The following is a 16,463-nucleotide window of genomic DNA, read 5'->3' on the forward strand; positions in this document are numbered from 1 at the left end:
TCCAGACCTGTACCAGGTCTGCTGTAAAAGATGAGGGCAGAATTTAGTAATATATCACACAAAACCAAATGGACCAATGGTCTATGTAGAGATGCTTTCTCAAACACAGGGTGTTATAATCACAGAATATTTACAAAAAAACAAATTTAAAGATTAAAGATTTTTTTAAGATTAAAACTTACATGCTTTCCAGATCAGTACCATTAAATGATTACAATTGGAGCCTTACTTTTTTCTTTATATTTCTTAACGTCTAAAATTCTTAATAGTAATTTTCTTAAACTTGGTTTTAGGAATTTGTAGGAGTTTTTTGTCCTCAGCTTTCTATTTTGCAGAAATCTTATCAAGTTTCATAGTGATTTTATATCTTCATGGAAAAAAGAAATACAAAAAAGATGGGGTGGTGACTTCTGCTTTTTGTTGGCTTCATTAAATACCTCACCTCTGGTTTCTGAGCCAGAAGAAAAAAATAATAATTTGAGCATTTGTGTAAATATACTGACCAGTGCAAAGTAAATGCTGGAATGTCCTTAGGGACCAGTCATGCTCTGGTAGTGTGATGAAGGGGAATGATCAAAAAGAAGGCCCTTTCATCTCTAGATGAGGTGATCCAGTGAAGTTTTTGATATGCCATTCCTAAATGGCACCAGCCCAGTCCATTGTGAGTGGTGAGGTATACAGAGGGATTAAAAGATGACAAACCAGGAATACTTATGAGTTTCTGTTGGGGATATAACCACCCACTTACCCTGAGCAGGAATGGAAAATAGATACTCAGCAGGCAGGCACTCAGCATGCATGAAAATATCATAGTCTGTAGTAGACTTCTGCGTACAGGGTACAGCAACATTAATTCCTGCTGTGGGAGGTTTAAAGCCAAAATTTTGGCTTTCACGGTATCCATTCAGATACAAAAATGCTGAAAAAGATACACATCTGAGAGGTAACAATGCACATGATTTGAGAGGAATCTGGTAGACCTACCTCCTTAATAGAGGATAATTGTCTTTTTCATGTCTCATATATCGTGGAGATGTCACTTGTCATTGTTATTTTCAAAGGCCAAGCACATAAGAGATTGATTTGTCTGCAGCTATAGCCAGCAATTGTTAGGGAGGAACTTTCAAGGCCTTTAGAAACATTGGGTTTATCACACCTAAGAGGTCTTGAGAAGAACCACCACAAGGCTGGCTGGATTTTTTTTTTTCTCAGTCATCTATTCAGTTTCCTTCCTGATAGTGTAATTATTATGTCAGGTCTCAAAATTTTGACATAGCTGTTGAGATATTAGGTGATTTTTGTACAGCTTTTATTTTAGGCTTGAGGAATAGTAAAGAGGTGTAGTGTTCCTCCTCCACTGTCCATGTCCAAAGAGCCAGCATTCCTGAACTCCTTCAGTTCAGACTGACAGGAGAAAGGGGAGACTGTGATAACAGGTTGTGTTCAATTGTCCACACATGGGTGGCTGTTGCTCTTTGAGAAGCCTGAGTTTTCCAAAATATTCATGTTGGTTGACAGATGTGACACAGGGCCTGTAGGAAATCCATCCTTTCTTTGACTGGCTGCTGGAAACCAAGTGTGGTATCCAATGGACCCCTATGGATGAGTAACTGAATTCATATTTTCTGAAGAGAGAGTTTCAGTGAGATTTAAAACACTAATTCTCACAGTTAGAAAATATTAATTCTAACAGCAAATGTTAGACATAATACTTTAAATATAAAGACATATATTTATAGACATAATACTTTAAATTTATACATATATTATTTTCTCTTCTCCTAACCAGTGCACTGATATATAAGAACTACCTAATGATTTTTGAATACATGTAAAACTGAGCAAATCTGAGAGGTGAAAAATGTGTAGGTTTTTGTAGCATGGTGAAAACCTACCTGGAGGAAGCCTCACTGACAGAGGCAAGTTTTGATCAGATCACCCATTCTGCTTCTCATAACTTAACAGAAAGGACCAGCATTTTAGTTACCACTTTTATCACACTGGCTTTTGGCACAAGTAAAGGGCCCATCTTGCAACCTACAGTTTATGCCTACCTAATAAATCGTAGGTAAAATGCTGACAAAAAAAAAAATACTGGTACGGTAAGAGAAAGCACGAGATACAAAGATGCAAAGTGAAATTCCGTAAGCTAACATATACAGTTTATCTCTGAAAGAGAAAAATGTTTTGTTTACTGATGGATAGTTTCACAGGGAGACTGAAGGTTAAAAACAGAATACTGCTTAAAGCCACTGTTCAACCAGAGATAAATGAGTGTTGCAATTTCTGACTGAGTATGTTTTGCTATTACAAATAGGGCAACTGTTAGATATGTAGTTTACACTCGACTGCTTCATGGCCTTATTATTTTTATTTTATTCTGATTATTTTGTTTAGTAAAGACACAGAGTTCAGAGTTAACGAAAACATGCCAAAATTACTTACTCAAGGGTTCTTTATGTTCTAAGGAGATAATTTCTCGCTAAGTAGACTAGACAAAAATACTAGGTATAGAGAAACAATCATCTGTGAGTATGTACTTAAACATTAATTATATAAAAGTACTTTGATAGGTAGCAAAGAATAAAGCTAATCTTTAAAAAGCAGGCATAGACAATAGGCTAAGATGTGGTCTTACTGGGCACCTGAGGTTGTACATTGGAATTATATCACAGAAATGAGAGACTTAGATGAATTTTCAGATTTTGGATTTCAGTGTGTATTGGCAGGAAAATATTTGCAGTATGAAAAAAACCAGTCTTCTGTTACTGCTTTGTCATGTACTTGGGTAACCTTTGGGCTGTGACAACCTTGTAATGTGTCTTGAAGGAATTACTACAATCCAAATCATGAGTTAGACCAGGCTGGATCATTCTACTCTCATTGATGCCAAGCTAGCATGAATGTGTCTTAACAAATCACCTAATGCGTGTTCAAATCTGTCTTGCATAGTCAAAGTACAAGAATTGGGATGATTAAATAAGTAAAAGTAACTGAAAAGTATGAATAAATTGGACTTCAAATTCTTGCACTCAACTTCTGTATTATACACAAATTTGGACTTATCCAGGTAGGTCTGTGCTAGTGGGAATCATTCACAAATTATTGCTGTTACATGAGTCTCTTGTTTCTTTTCACCCTTGTCGAGCCTTTACGAACTACATGCACTAAGGTGTTAAAGACACAAGAGTACTGAAGTCCTAGGGTAGTTCCATACCCACATGCACCTGATGTCGCCAGGAGTTGAACTGCACAAACTGAAAACCTCAGCTCTTTGGAACAGATGCTAGGTGCTTTCAAAAATCCCATCAGGCTTTAGCCTGCATGTTTTTAGCACCTGAATTCCCTTCTGCATATGACTCCTAATATTTTTAGAAGTGAAGACTTCATCAGTTTGACCAAGTTAATGTTTTGCTTCTGCCATTTCCTGTATTCTTTCTCAGACAATATCAGCTATTTTGAAAATTCATGGCCAACTTCTTTATTAACTGGTATTATGTGTTCAGCCTAACCATCTGCAACCAACAGTGGCCCCGTTTTTGACAGATTTGAGGAATATCTTGCCTTCTGCTTTTGATTTCTGTGTCACCTCTTCAAACCTGTGTTTTTTATATTCCTGTATGCAGATTCTCATAGTAACTTGCGAATCTCATGAACAGTCATTTCAGCTGTATCTGTTACAAAGCTTGACTTATTTTTTGTTAGTAGAAGGACTTTTCTTTCAAAATGCATTGTACCAGTGGAAGAGAAACAGCCTGAGGCTCTTTTGGTTCTCGTTTTTTTTTTTTTTTATGTGCTTGTGTTTTCTTTTTTTTTGTTTGTTTCTTTATTTTTAATTTAAAGGATAGTGAGGTCCTAATAAAAGAAGTAATCACCAGGCACTGTTCCATTTTCAAAGCTAGGTTGTGGAAAGAAACTATCAAAGTAGATATGCTGTGGATCTTCTACCTTGTTTGGCAGATTAGTGAACCTTATAGGTACAGATTTGAAATGTAATTAAACACCAATACTTTTTCAGCATTGTACACCACGTGCCTCCACAAGCCAAAGATTGTGTTTGTGGACTCAGGTTCTTTGGATGAAGCACTAAGAAGATTAGTGAAGCATTACTTGTTCCAATATATTATCATTAAACTAGTGCGTAAGGGAGAAGAAACATCAGCAGTTGAGGTAGACAGCTATGAAGTAAATAGTCTATGTTGAGTGTGTGGTATTTCTTTAGTGACAGTGAAAATTGCATCTCTAGGGTTTAACTAGGCAGTAACAGAGGCATACACTTAAGCCCAGTTTGCTCAGTTGCAATCTACAGTTGCAGTATTTTAACTAGTTTGTGTACTGGGTGTGTTAGAGTCAGACTCTTAGGTAAACTATATGTACACATTCAAAGCGGTCACAATGAAAAATAAGTTCTTGGTAGCACTTAATTATCTGTCATTATCTGGGATATTTAAAATATCAGCTTGCTGTGTTTAAATATCTTCCATGAAATAGCTGTGTTGAACAATAAGACTTCTAAAAGTTAAATATGTCTTAAGTAAAATAAATGAGAATTATCTGAGGCCTGTGCCTTCAGAAATCTTTTCTTAGCCATATTTTGAATGCTATGCACTGAATGAAAACATCTTTCTGTCTTTCCCCTCTCTGATTTTCAGCTAATATATATGTATTCAGCAGTGTATGAGTCATTTCCCTAGTGCCCAAAACCATCCTTTGTAGTAATATTATGTTTTGTTAAAATCTTACTTATTTTTATTTATAGGCAGTTTACACCGTGCTTCCAGTGTTCCAGAACGTGTTTATAACATGGGGATTACTGAAAATGATTTTGCATCTAGATCTCAGTATGGTGTCTCTTACTACCAGTCAGACCAGGTGAGGAAAATGAATGGGAATAAGTGTGTTACCAAATGCATAGTTTATTTATTTTGAAACCACAGATAACAGTATGTAGATGATATTTCAAGGTTTATTTGTTCACTTTTTGACGCCTGATTTCTAGAAAAAGAGGTTTTCATGACTGAGATCCATTAATGTTTTTCTCTCCTTCTGGTGACTTCTGAGCCCAGTGGCTAAACTCAACATGGTATGACAGATGGGCTTTTTGCAGTCCTATTGGTTTTGTGAGAATTGGCATGCGGGTAGAAAATGAAAAAACGTATTAAATGCCATTTAGGCAGAGGCTGTTGCAAGTCAGACCTTTATCCATCCCAGCAGCCAGCAGGTCAGTCAGCACATACTTAGCCCAAAGTAGCCAGAGGCCATGCTGGCATGTACCCAGGTAAACATTTAGAGGTTGCTGGAGGGAGTTCAGCAGTCCTGCAGGGTAAAGAATGACAGGGGTTGGACCTGGGAATATGGTGAAAGAGGTTAGGGAATTAAGCACCCAAAACCACAGGAAAACAGATTGCACTAGTTTCACAATGACAGGTAGAGTGTTCCTTATCATTTTAAATAATCTGCTGTAATCTGTTTTAGCATTACAAGAATGTGAGTCTTCGTAATACAATAGTATTTCTAAGCTAATTACAGCTTCACTTTTTATTTTGACCCACTTCACTTGGGTTCATGGCCTAAATGCTAAGATAAATAGCTGATTTTCTTCAGGGTTCATGACTCAGCTCATAACTACTATGAACCAGTTATTATATGGTTGAGGGAGCAACCATATAATTTGGTAGTCAACACATAGCTCAATTAACATATAGCTTGGAAATCACTCAGTAGCAGTGCTGCTGCATGATCAACATCAGTAAACAAATCAGTTCAGCTTGGGAATAGGAATATTTGTTTTATAAATAGTTTAGGGGGCAAATTCTTTCTTAATTTCAGATGACACAAGAATGGCATATTTTCATGGAGTGAAATAACCTGGCAGCTGGCAAATTAATTAATCAGCTCTAGCACTCTATGGCAAGAGTTAGAACCATTTACTTGACTACATTTGTCCTCCTATCCTTTGTTCTCACCTGTCACACAGTCCCTAGCATTTGATGTGAATCTGTTCTTTTTAGAAGAGAGCAAAAAGAGGAAAACTAGATGTGACATAGGAACAACAAGAAAATAGTACAGCTTTCCTGACAGGAGAAGGAAAAAAAAAAAAAAAAAAAGGAAATAGGACATACTGTCCTCCCATGCTGCCATAAAAGTCAGAAAAAGCCACAAGGTCTAGTATTTCACAAAAGCATTCTTTTCTTTACCGCCAGACAAAAGATAAAGAAAAGATATCCTTGCATAACTCCTGTAGAATAAACAGATAGAACCAATGATCCTAGCCTCAGCCTAATAGATTCAGCAACCTTTGCTCCTTTTGTGAGTCAGTTATCACCCTCAATAAGTCCTCAGCAGTTAAAGAAAGGGATTTCAGTCACTATCTGCTAAGCCCTATCCCTTCAATGAATAACATCAGTGTAACTTCACTGTTTACCTTTAAAAATGTCTGTAATATTACAATACTTTAATACAACATGAAAATATGTGGGACTTAGGTTTATGGCTGGATGCTACTGTGCTCACTACTACTACTACTACTACTAATAATAATAATAATAATAATAATAATAATTGGCCATTGCTCCTCTATGTAAAGCAGATAGTCTCCCAAGTTGATTTAGTTCTGGAAAGTGTTGAATATGATCCAATTTAGAACATAACAGTTCAACAAAAAGGTAGAAAAATTGGAGAGAACCCAAACAATACCCGTACAGTAAAAAGTTTGGAAGACACATCCTACAAAGAAAGGTTGAAGGAAGTGGATTTATTGAGTTTAGAAAAGAGAAAATTGGAAAACAAGAATATGATCAATTACTGTCCTTGCCCACTGGGGACAGGAAAATAAAAATCATCTTAAATTGTAGTTGTAGATTAAGGGAAACCATTGAGAAGGTGAAATGGTTATTTTGATTTCCTTGCAATGTCTCATTCATTTTCAGTAGGAAGTTAAGCAAACAGGAAAGGGAATATCTCTCTTTACTAGATCCTCCCACAGTGTGAACAGGAGAACAAAATAACCTCTCAATGTCCTGTCAAGATGTACATCATAACAATATACAAGTGTTTTAGTATATTTTAATATCTGACTGACTAATTATCTTCTGTTGGGCAGCCTTGAATTTAATTTCAATAATTGATGTGAGTGTTAATCCTCACGGACTTTCAAGCTGAAACTAAAATCTCTGTTTACAAATACTGCTCACTATCAGGTATAATTGACTTGCGCACCTATTTTGAGGTAGTGACAGAAGACTAGTTCCTTAGACTTTGTCTCCTGAAGTTTAGATCGTACTTGTTCTTACCTTTGTTAGGCAGATACAAAGAAGTATTGCAGAATCCCATTTAATAACCAGTTTTGGTGATGTTCACATTTTATTTTCTTATTCTCATAGCAGACCTTATAGTTTTTATCTTTACATTACTGGTTTGATTTCTTTGGTATTAATCCTAAATGCCGTGATCTGACTTTTCTTTTATGCACCCTTAACAGGTGGCCTCACCATCCTCTTACACAAATGGCTGGGGGACAAGAGTTACTTACAAGACAATGGAAGAGAGAGGTCAAAGACAACCCCTGAAGAGATTAGAGGTTTCACCCCAGCGGGGTCCTGAAAGATTGTCATATGTGTCCAATGATTTTCACTATGACAGATGGTTTTCAACTGGATTCTCTCCAAGGCATGGAGATAATAGGAGACCCAGCGGGACTGTCCCACCAAGATATGCTCGGTCTGAGATTGTTGGTTACACTCTTCGTGATTCAGTGAACAGGGGACGCTCTTTTAAAAGACACCCCCAGATGGTGGTTGTTAATGACACCATCCCTGATGGTGTCCCCCCTAGCCCTTCTGCACTTCTGTACCATCAAGCAGGCAACAGTCGCAGTATGACCAACCTTTTAGAGAAGGAGAACTACCTCACATCAGGCAGTGCGATGGGACAAGTAAGATCACCAACTGCTTCCCATTTTGGGTCTCAGAACAGGCAATCTTTTAGGTCCAGCTGGCACCAAACTACGTTCAGAAACACACAGACCAGGAGGGATGCTTCCCAGCCAGCTTCAGTAACCGGTGTTGCTGCAGAAACAGATGGGAAGAGGATGTCATTGACAGCTGCTATGGCAGCAGCAGGGAGAAATGGTTTCCTGCAGAACGAACAAGTCACCATCAATGGATCTCAGCTAGGGTAAGCATAATGTAGGACCTGTCTAGGTTATGGGGTATCACAGCTGAAAGGAACATATTTGTTTAAGAATGGAAAGTAAACTATACAGCCAACATAGTGTGAAAATTCACTTCCAGTGCAGCAAAGGAGAGAGAGAAAAAATGCACGTGTATGCACATCCTGCAGGGTCCACACCTCTTGCTCATGTTCAGGACCACCTTTTTCCAACAGTTGATCGTATGTTTAAGGAGACACAAAGTAAATGCTGAGCAATTTACAACTTAAATGATGTTACACAGTAATATATTGGCAAATTTTTTGCTTGTAAGAAACCAAATGATTTTATCACTGCTTCTCACTAGAGTACATCAAAAATACGCCAATGCATATTTTGCAATTCGGCTTTTGGCAGATTGACAACCTTCAGTTGAAACTTTCATGGTTCCAAGGAAACTTTTTTGTTTTGACAAACTTCATTAAAACATAAGCAGAAATTTCTTCCTTAGAACATTCGTCCTTAGAACAAATATAAATTGCTCTGAATTTCAGGACCCCAAAGCCTCTTGCGAACAAGGGAACCATATTTTGAGGTTTTGTTAGCCCCAGTGGTAGAGGCTCCAGCGGATTCCTTAGTGTGTTTCTGAGCCACAGACAGCTATTTTGATATTCGATCACGTGTAGAAGCAATTTTGGTTCTTCTGCAGGTGCAGTCATTGGCATCTAGTTGTCTGCCTGCACAAATGTCAACCAAAGTGTTTTTCACACCTTCAGATGTAAACATCTTATCTTCAGTCATTGTGCAGGTGGCTTGCTTGGGAAAGTGCTGAACTCCAGGTGAAAGATTTGTAACCTATTGGAAATCTCTTTGGCAGTGTAACTCCTTAAGTGACAGTTTTTCAGTTCAGCTTTTGCTTGAAGTTACAAAAGAAAATGATTGGAAGTGCTATGAAAGCTTCTAAAGTTCCTTTTGCAAATGTTAACACATTTCATTTATCTCAGTACTTCTGACCATTTAATTTACTTGTAGATATCTTTAGATTTTCAAATAAACTAGGTTCTACTTTGGATTCATAGCTATATTTTTTTGAGGGGGGAGCAAGGAGCTCATTGGTCTACCCAAAGTTTTAAAAAGTTTCTTTAAAATATACCAGTTTATTTTAGTGAGAGGCTGGTGAAAATTGACATGTGAGATAATTCCCCAAGTGATTTGGACCACTAGATTCTTAAATGATGAGGAAGAGACTATAGTTATTTTAGCTGACTGAAATCAGTATTTGTTACATTTGCTTATATAATTGTTCATGATATCCACATAGATTATTACTCTTTTCTGATGTCTAAAATACACATTTAGTAAGTCCCCTCGTAATTCTCATCACTGGAAGGGCTTGATGTAGAAGTCCTATTTTGGTTACAGTACATTCCAGTTCATCCACATCTCACTACTGCACAATTTAATGTTGAATTAAGTGTTTAAAATGTAATAAACCAAATTTTGCTTTGGCGTACACACAGCTGTCAAATTAGAGCTATTTCACTTAAGTCCATCATATCACCAGACATACAGTTTCTTCCAGCAAGACTTCTCCATCTGTTAGTAAAGACTTTCGCATTTCTTATCATTTCCCATTCTCTTTGATTTCAGCATTGTACTATGTGATAGATTGCTCCCTTATTTGTTGCTCCCTCAATAATGGAAGGGACAATAAAGATAAGCCCATTTTCAAAGTAATTTGATTTTTCCAGAAATTTGTACTTTTAATACAAGTCACAGTTTAGGACTTTTCAAGGTTAAGTTTTAATAATTTAAGAGCATGCTAAATAGTTTAGTAAGGTTAAAGAGAAATATTGGACTAGTTCTGTATAGAATTTAAAATTATATAAATGTATTTGCAAAGTTTCTGTAGAAGAATAATTCATGCTATGAAATCAAAGTAGAGAAAAAAAAAACAATATAGAGATGCTATTTCTGCATCTTCTGGTAGAGTGAAACAGTTAAAAGCATCCATATATCAAAGGAAAGAGAGGGATACCACCTGAAGCTATCTGAGAAACAGCTTACAACACCAGACCTCTAAATGGGCTGAGGACTGTCACAAAATGATCAGAAAACACAGTATATTTTGAAAAGGTTATATTCTGGAAATTAAGATGAAGCTACAACTGGTCAAATCATTATTTTTAACAATCATTGCTTGAATATCCCTTTGTCATCAATACACATGCTCATTAGCCATATGGCTTTTAGGTTTGCCTGTAAATATTTTGAGGATAGAATGGAGTAAATACATCAAATTCTATTTCGACTGAAGTTGGAGTGCTGTAACTTGTTGAATACCATTGAGGGTCAAAGATTATATTGCATCCTCATTTACTGTCTGATAAAACTTCAGTGAGAGCAGATGTTGTTTTTCATCCAACAAGAGCAGCCCTAGTACAGCAGTGTACAACATGAGGGAAAGATTTTGGTTACTACTCATGAAGGAGTATCAGCCTTGAAGGGATGATACTGGTGGATTTTGGGCTGCTGTCAGTCTCTGTGCAGTTCTGCACATCCAGCACTTAGAAGTTTGGTCTCTAGCCATAGATGCATTTTTCTCAGTCTGGCAGGCTGGTGACTGCTGATGGGCCTCTACTACTCTAGTACATCCCTGGCATCCTGGCATGAGGCTGAGTTCCCACGTATTCTCTGATATCCCATCAGGGATCAGCTCATGCAGCTCTCTTGACCGTAGAAAGTGCATGGATAGAGTCTTTATTTGCCTGGTGAAATGACTCACAACTTAGCACATAAGAGGTGTCTGCCACTCCATAGAAGGTGGCCAAAATTGCTAAAAGGTCTCCAAAGTTACTACACTAACTTGCAGGCAGAAGGCGTGCACACATACATAACATGCTCACAAAAACCTTGTTGATTTAAGAAACCTGGCTAAAACCCATGCTGGAAAAGCCTGTTTTTCTGTTCCCCTTAAGAGAGACTAAGAACAAGAAATATGATCTGTTTTTTTCCATACTCATTGTTCAAGATCTTTAAGTTTCTGATCAGTACATCCCACTTGCAATGAAAGTAACTTAGTAGCTACTTTGTTTTAAATCAGGGCTAAAGTAAACTCAAAATCTGAAAGCCCTAAGCACTGCCAGAACAGAGCCCAGGGCGCTACAAATACCAACTGTTGTTCTGTCTAATTGCACTTTGACTTAACTTCTCCATTGACATCCTCAGCGCACTGTCCACTTCATTTCATCTTTGTCTTGCACAAGTATGCTTCAGCATCCATATATGCAGCATATTTGCTCAAAACGCCAATTCAGGGGAGGGGAGAAGACAGGAAATAAAATGATTTACACCAAATGGAAAAGTAAAGTCAGGTGGCAACCTCAGGGTACTGGAGCAGAACTTAATTTGGAGCAGGTGCATCTTCATCTCTTTACTCTCCTTACAGCCATACTAATTGTCTTTTGCCTTGTGATTTACAGGATAGCTAGAAGAAAAAAAAAACAAAACTAAGAACATCCTTTTTTGTCTCAGAGGTCATGAGTTCATCACAGATATTTTGGTCTGATTTCAGTGCATTTGTACCGGGATTCTCTGTGAGAGATCTGCCTGATTTCTGCCAGCTTGTCTCTACCTTGCCTCTCCACAGCCTGTTCTGGGCAAGCCTGTGCTTCCAGGCTCTTTTGTTCTTGCCAGTCCATTACTGAGATGGCCTGAGAGCTGAAGAACCTAGTGGCTCCTGGTACAGTGCACAAACACATGCTTTACATGTGGTTCTTTTCTCAATATTAAAACATTTCTTATTTGAACTTCACTAATCTGAACATCATGTATTATTTAACATTCCATCTTAATTAAAAGAAAAAAAAATTCAATTTAAGCAAATGTGTTTCCCAACCACCTGTTTACCAAAGAAAGTAATTGTATCAAAATTTCAAATTTTAGATGTACTTGCTGAAATGATTCTCATGAAAACCATTCTGATTCAAGTGAATCAGGATATGAAGATGACTACCCTCACTGTGGTTCACAAACTGCCCTCTATTCCCTGTCTGGCCAGACTGTGATCTGGTTGTACAAATTTATTTAGTTAAAAAAATAAATAGAATAGGTGTGGTTTTGTGTCCCCACACACACTTTTTTTTTTTCCTTTCCTTTTCTTTTTCCTCCCTCCCCAGGGTGGGGAGTGTTTGAAACCAACAGTAAGTAAAAAGGCTGGGGAACATAACCACCCAGGTTATCCCAGAGTTAATGCACCTGATTGTGCCATGAATTGTTTCATTCCCTCTACTAGGAAAAAAAAATGGGTGTGGTGATCTTTCTTTCCAGCTTTTGATATGGTCTAGCACAATCATTATTCAAGCAAACATGCAGGGAGTTAGAAAGAAAATGGCCATGCATATTTTTAATCCTACCACAGGCGATGTACTTACTCAATTTACTCAAGGTGATTGCAGCCCTTCAGCTGCTAATGTTTCCATGTTGTTTTTATAATTTCAAGAATGTCTTGCTTTGTCCACAACCTCTTATTGCTGCAACAATTCAATTTATGATTTTCTCTTCCCCCAGAATATTAACTTCTCTTAAAGGTTTTATAATATTTTCTTCTACTAGTAAGAGAATAATTTTCTAAGTAAAGCTAACTGAAAAATATGAACAGTGTGGTATTACAAGAAAATTCACAGGATAAATGATGATTTTCTACAGTCTTTCTTCACTATATTTTCTTCAATTATACTTTTAAGGAGCCCAGAAGGGGAGATGACTCTGGAGCATGCAGTGAGCATATTGAAGAGTGAAAATACACAGTCAATACCTAGGATTCTTGCTGCAGTGACTTTCATACAGCATGAGTGTTTCCAGAAAGCAGAAGCCAGAAGAAAAGTAGGTGATTTTTTTATACAAGTTTCCATCAGGTAGAGCAAATAACTATACTATATGGCACTGTTTACCAACATGAAAAAATGCATTCCAGGAAACTGTGTAGGATACTGATGTTGAATATTTTCCCTAAAATATGCTGATGCCTTTTGCTGCAGATTATTTAGGTCTGTAGAGTAGCACTGGTCTATGCTAGCCGAAGTTTGGGTTTTAGCATTTTGTGATAGGAAACATGGAAATGTAGAGTAAGAAAGGACATCAAGAATTCACCCAAACTATTTGTAATTGCAGACGTTTCTGACCTTTTTTTAAAAAAAAAAAAAAAAAAAAAACCCACAAGCTTCCTCAGACAATCAAGGAACTTTACTACTCAGTTAGTCTTAAAGTATAATTAAATCTTCCTTTTGTAAACTAAGTTCATTAGTTTCTATTTTGTCTTGATGGATATGGAAAAAAATGTCAATTTTTCAGTCCCTTTTATAATGATTTTTCATGTGTGTTGAGGCTGCTAAGTGTATACCCGCTCAAGCCTGCTCTTTTGCAGGCTAAATGAACATAATTCTTTCAGCCTTTATAAGTTGTAGAGTCTGAACTTTTATCAATATAATTGCTCTCATCTCTCATTTTTGACTGGCATGCTTACACTATTGGTGCAGAAATATCCCAGAAATGGGAAGTCTGGGAGTACCCTACAAAATTATCCAAGCTTCAGGGTTTGCTAGGACCACACAAATGTGTTAGAACAGGATATGGATGAGGCAAACTGATAGGGGCTTGCTAGGACTGTACTAATACATTTATATATTGTATAGATTGATCAAACAGGTCAAACTCTTAAAAGTTTTTTGAAAGGGCATATTAAAAATATTCTCTTCTTCATTTTTCTTTAAATTTCACTGTTAAACAGAATCATGGTTCATTTGACTGATAGTTCTGTATATTCATGTGTACAGCAGTTGTTTATTTTACTTTAACCATTTAAAAAATATCTTACACTTGCTTTATTTCATGATTTGCTCAGTATTACTTATATGTAATTTCAGTCTGAACTCTGTATTCATGTATATGCAGTCCAGTTCGGTGACAACCAGACATCACTCAGTCCTTTAGTAGTTTTAGCGTACTTCACTGTAGGTCAAACTCTGTTTTGGAAAGAACACCTGCATAATTAGCAGCTTTAACTTTAGTTTGAGGACAGAGCTTCAGAATTGAATGTGTGAAGGTGGTTTATTATTCAAACCTGTCTCAGGCAGCTTCCCTGAAAAACAGGCAGAGGAGTAAAGATGTTCAAACTGAACCAGTCAGCCTGAAGCCTTCTTCTGTTTTCCTGTCTATCCCACGTATCCTAGCTGAGCCTCTCTATTTGGTGCCCATCAGACCTTTCTTTGTTTGCGTTGTCTTATTTGCCATTTTTAGCCATTCAGTGTGCATTCCTTTTCTCTGTCTCCTAATGCTTTGTTCCCTGTTACGTGATAGTTTGTAAGTCTAGTGGCTTTTCTTTTTTCTTTTGAACATGTGGTCTTTCAGTATTTTGGTGGATTTTGTCTACCAATGAAAATTTAGACAGACCAATCAATAGCTTTTGTAAAGCTCCTCTGCACGTGGGGTCCAACTAACAACACCCGTTTTACAAGAGCTACAAGTCACTTAAAATTACTGACAGTAAGTCTGCATAAATGTTTGAATTAAAAACAAAGAAACAAATAAAAGAACCGTAAGGTATTGGTGTCAAACAGGCTTATCTACTGTAATAAAATGTGCCTTTGCCTTCAGAGGGTTCTAATCTCTGCTTACCTTCAGATATAGATTTCTGTATTTCCTTTGTGAGAATCTAGGTGGTGTTTTTGAATGAATGCAGGGGAGATCAGGTCAACGGGGCAACAGCAGCAAGAAGCTGCCTTTTGTACAGCGGAATCAGAGGACAGGCAGACATGCAGTGTAGTTTGCTGGGGTACAAAGGGCAAAAGGCTTTGTTGCAGCTCATTTCTTCTGGTTCCCAACAACTGTTGGTCATATCAAATTCTTTTTATCATTGGGCTCTGGAGTGCTCAAAACAGTTATATCAGATGTCTAAGTCTTTCATGTGCTGTCACTTCTACACAAGGATGAGTTTGTCTTCAAAACCATATGGCATTTTTAGATGCTGGAGGAAACCATCCTCAATTGTACATGAATGTAAGATATTTTCTATTGTAATCTCACTCCTAAATGAGCCAAGACTTGATTATACCACGTCGCAGCTCATCTTGCATTCATCATTTGTCACAACACGTAAAACTTGGAAACTATTTGTTTCCATACAGCTGTTGTAAAATAACATCTTCTTAATTCTTCATTCATTTGGGGCCAGAATTTCATTTTCTAAAAAATAGACACTGAAGAGTAGTCTTTGTTAAACGTGGGTGGTTCAGTAGTTGACTAGTTTACAATGTTTAATGGTTTATATTTTGAAGTTCTCTATTTTTTTCTCAGTATGCCACAGATAAGTACCAAGTAAACTGCATTCTTACTTAACATATAGTCAGCACATGCACAGAAGTTAACAGGGAAAAGTATTATCTTTTCCACCAGCCTGGCTCTCGAGAAAAAAATACAATCTGGCACATCAGGAACATGTTACATCCAGAAATCTCAAAGCAGTTAATGAATGTTCCAGAGTTAAATCTCAAATATACATCTCACCAACGTAGAAGCTAAAATACAGAGCAATCAAATGTCTCGTCAGCGAGTACAAATCTGTGGCAGAGCTGGAAGACAGCTAGTTTCATTCTCTTGCATTAATTACTACAACATGATGCCTCCCTTAGGTGTGGATTTGAACTATGACTCATATGAAAGCCCAGAAGTTAACAGTCATGTCCAAATGATTAATGATCTGTACTTCAAGTGTTTCAAACGAGCAAATGAAAAAGGCCCTACAACAATAAAGTTTTGGCAAGGGGAAGAGGGAGTGGATTTTGTCATTTTCAGTATCTAACTATTCTTTCTCTGCTGCATTTTCTCTTCCTCACAGGTTTTCTCACTTGGTGGTATCCCCAGACTTTTACAGCTTCTTGACATTCAGAACGAGGACATTCAGCGGGCAGCATGCAGTGCTTTGAGAAACTTGGTGTTTGAGGACAACGACAACAAACTGGAAGTGTCAGAGCAGAAAGGGGTCCCAGTCTTGCTCCGTTTACTTCAATACACCAAGGATGTGGAAACTAAAAAGCAAATAACAGGTAGCCTTCTGTGCCTTCAAGCATGAAGTGCTTTAAGTAGTGCACAGGCTTTCCGTGTGAGGTACCTGATTGTTTGCTTACTCCAGTGTTTAGTGACTAAATAAAAGAGCATTGTTACCTTTTTTAAACTCTTCTTTTACAGTGAAATTCCAAGGTCCTCAGACCCAATACCAGTCTGTGTGTAAGACAGCAGGAAGAGAGTAGGAACTGCA

At 37.3% G+C, this 16,463-nt stretch overlaps 1 protein-coding gene across 1 annotated transcript in view; it reads left to right on the forward strand.

Moving 5' to 3' along the window:
* Positions 1 to 16,463, forward strand: part of PKP2 (plakophilin 2) — a 44,744-nt gene that overhangs the window by 3,202 nt on the left and 25,079 nt on the right. Inside the window, exons 2-5 of the mRNA XM_035551033.2 lie at positions 4,760 to 4,872; positions 7,481 to 8,175; positions 12,895 to 13,033; positions 16,044 to 16,251. Coding sequence (XP_035406926.1) covers positions 4,760 to 4,872; positions 7,481 to 8,175; positions 12,895 to 13,033; positions 16,044 to 16,251 — 1,155 coding nt within the window. The remainder of the gene's footprint in view (positions 1 to 4,759; positions 4,873 to 7,480; positions 8,176 to 12,894; positions 13,034 to 16,043; positions 16,252 to 16,463) is intronic.

The sequence above is a fragment of the Cygnus atratus genome, chromosome 1 (genome assembly GCF_013377495.2).
Source record: "Cygnus atratus isolate AKBS03 ecotype Queensland, Australia chromosome 1, CAtr_DNAZoo_HiC_assembly, whole genome shotgun sequence".
Taxonomy (NCBI): domain Eukaryota; kingdom Metazoa; phylum Chordata; class Aves; order Anseriformes; family Anatidae; genus Cygnus; species Cygnus atratus.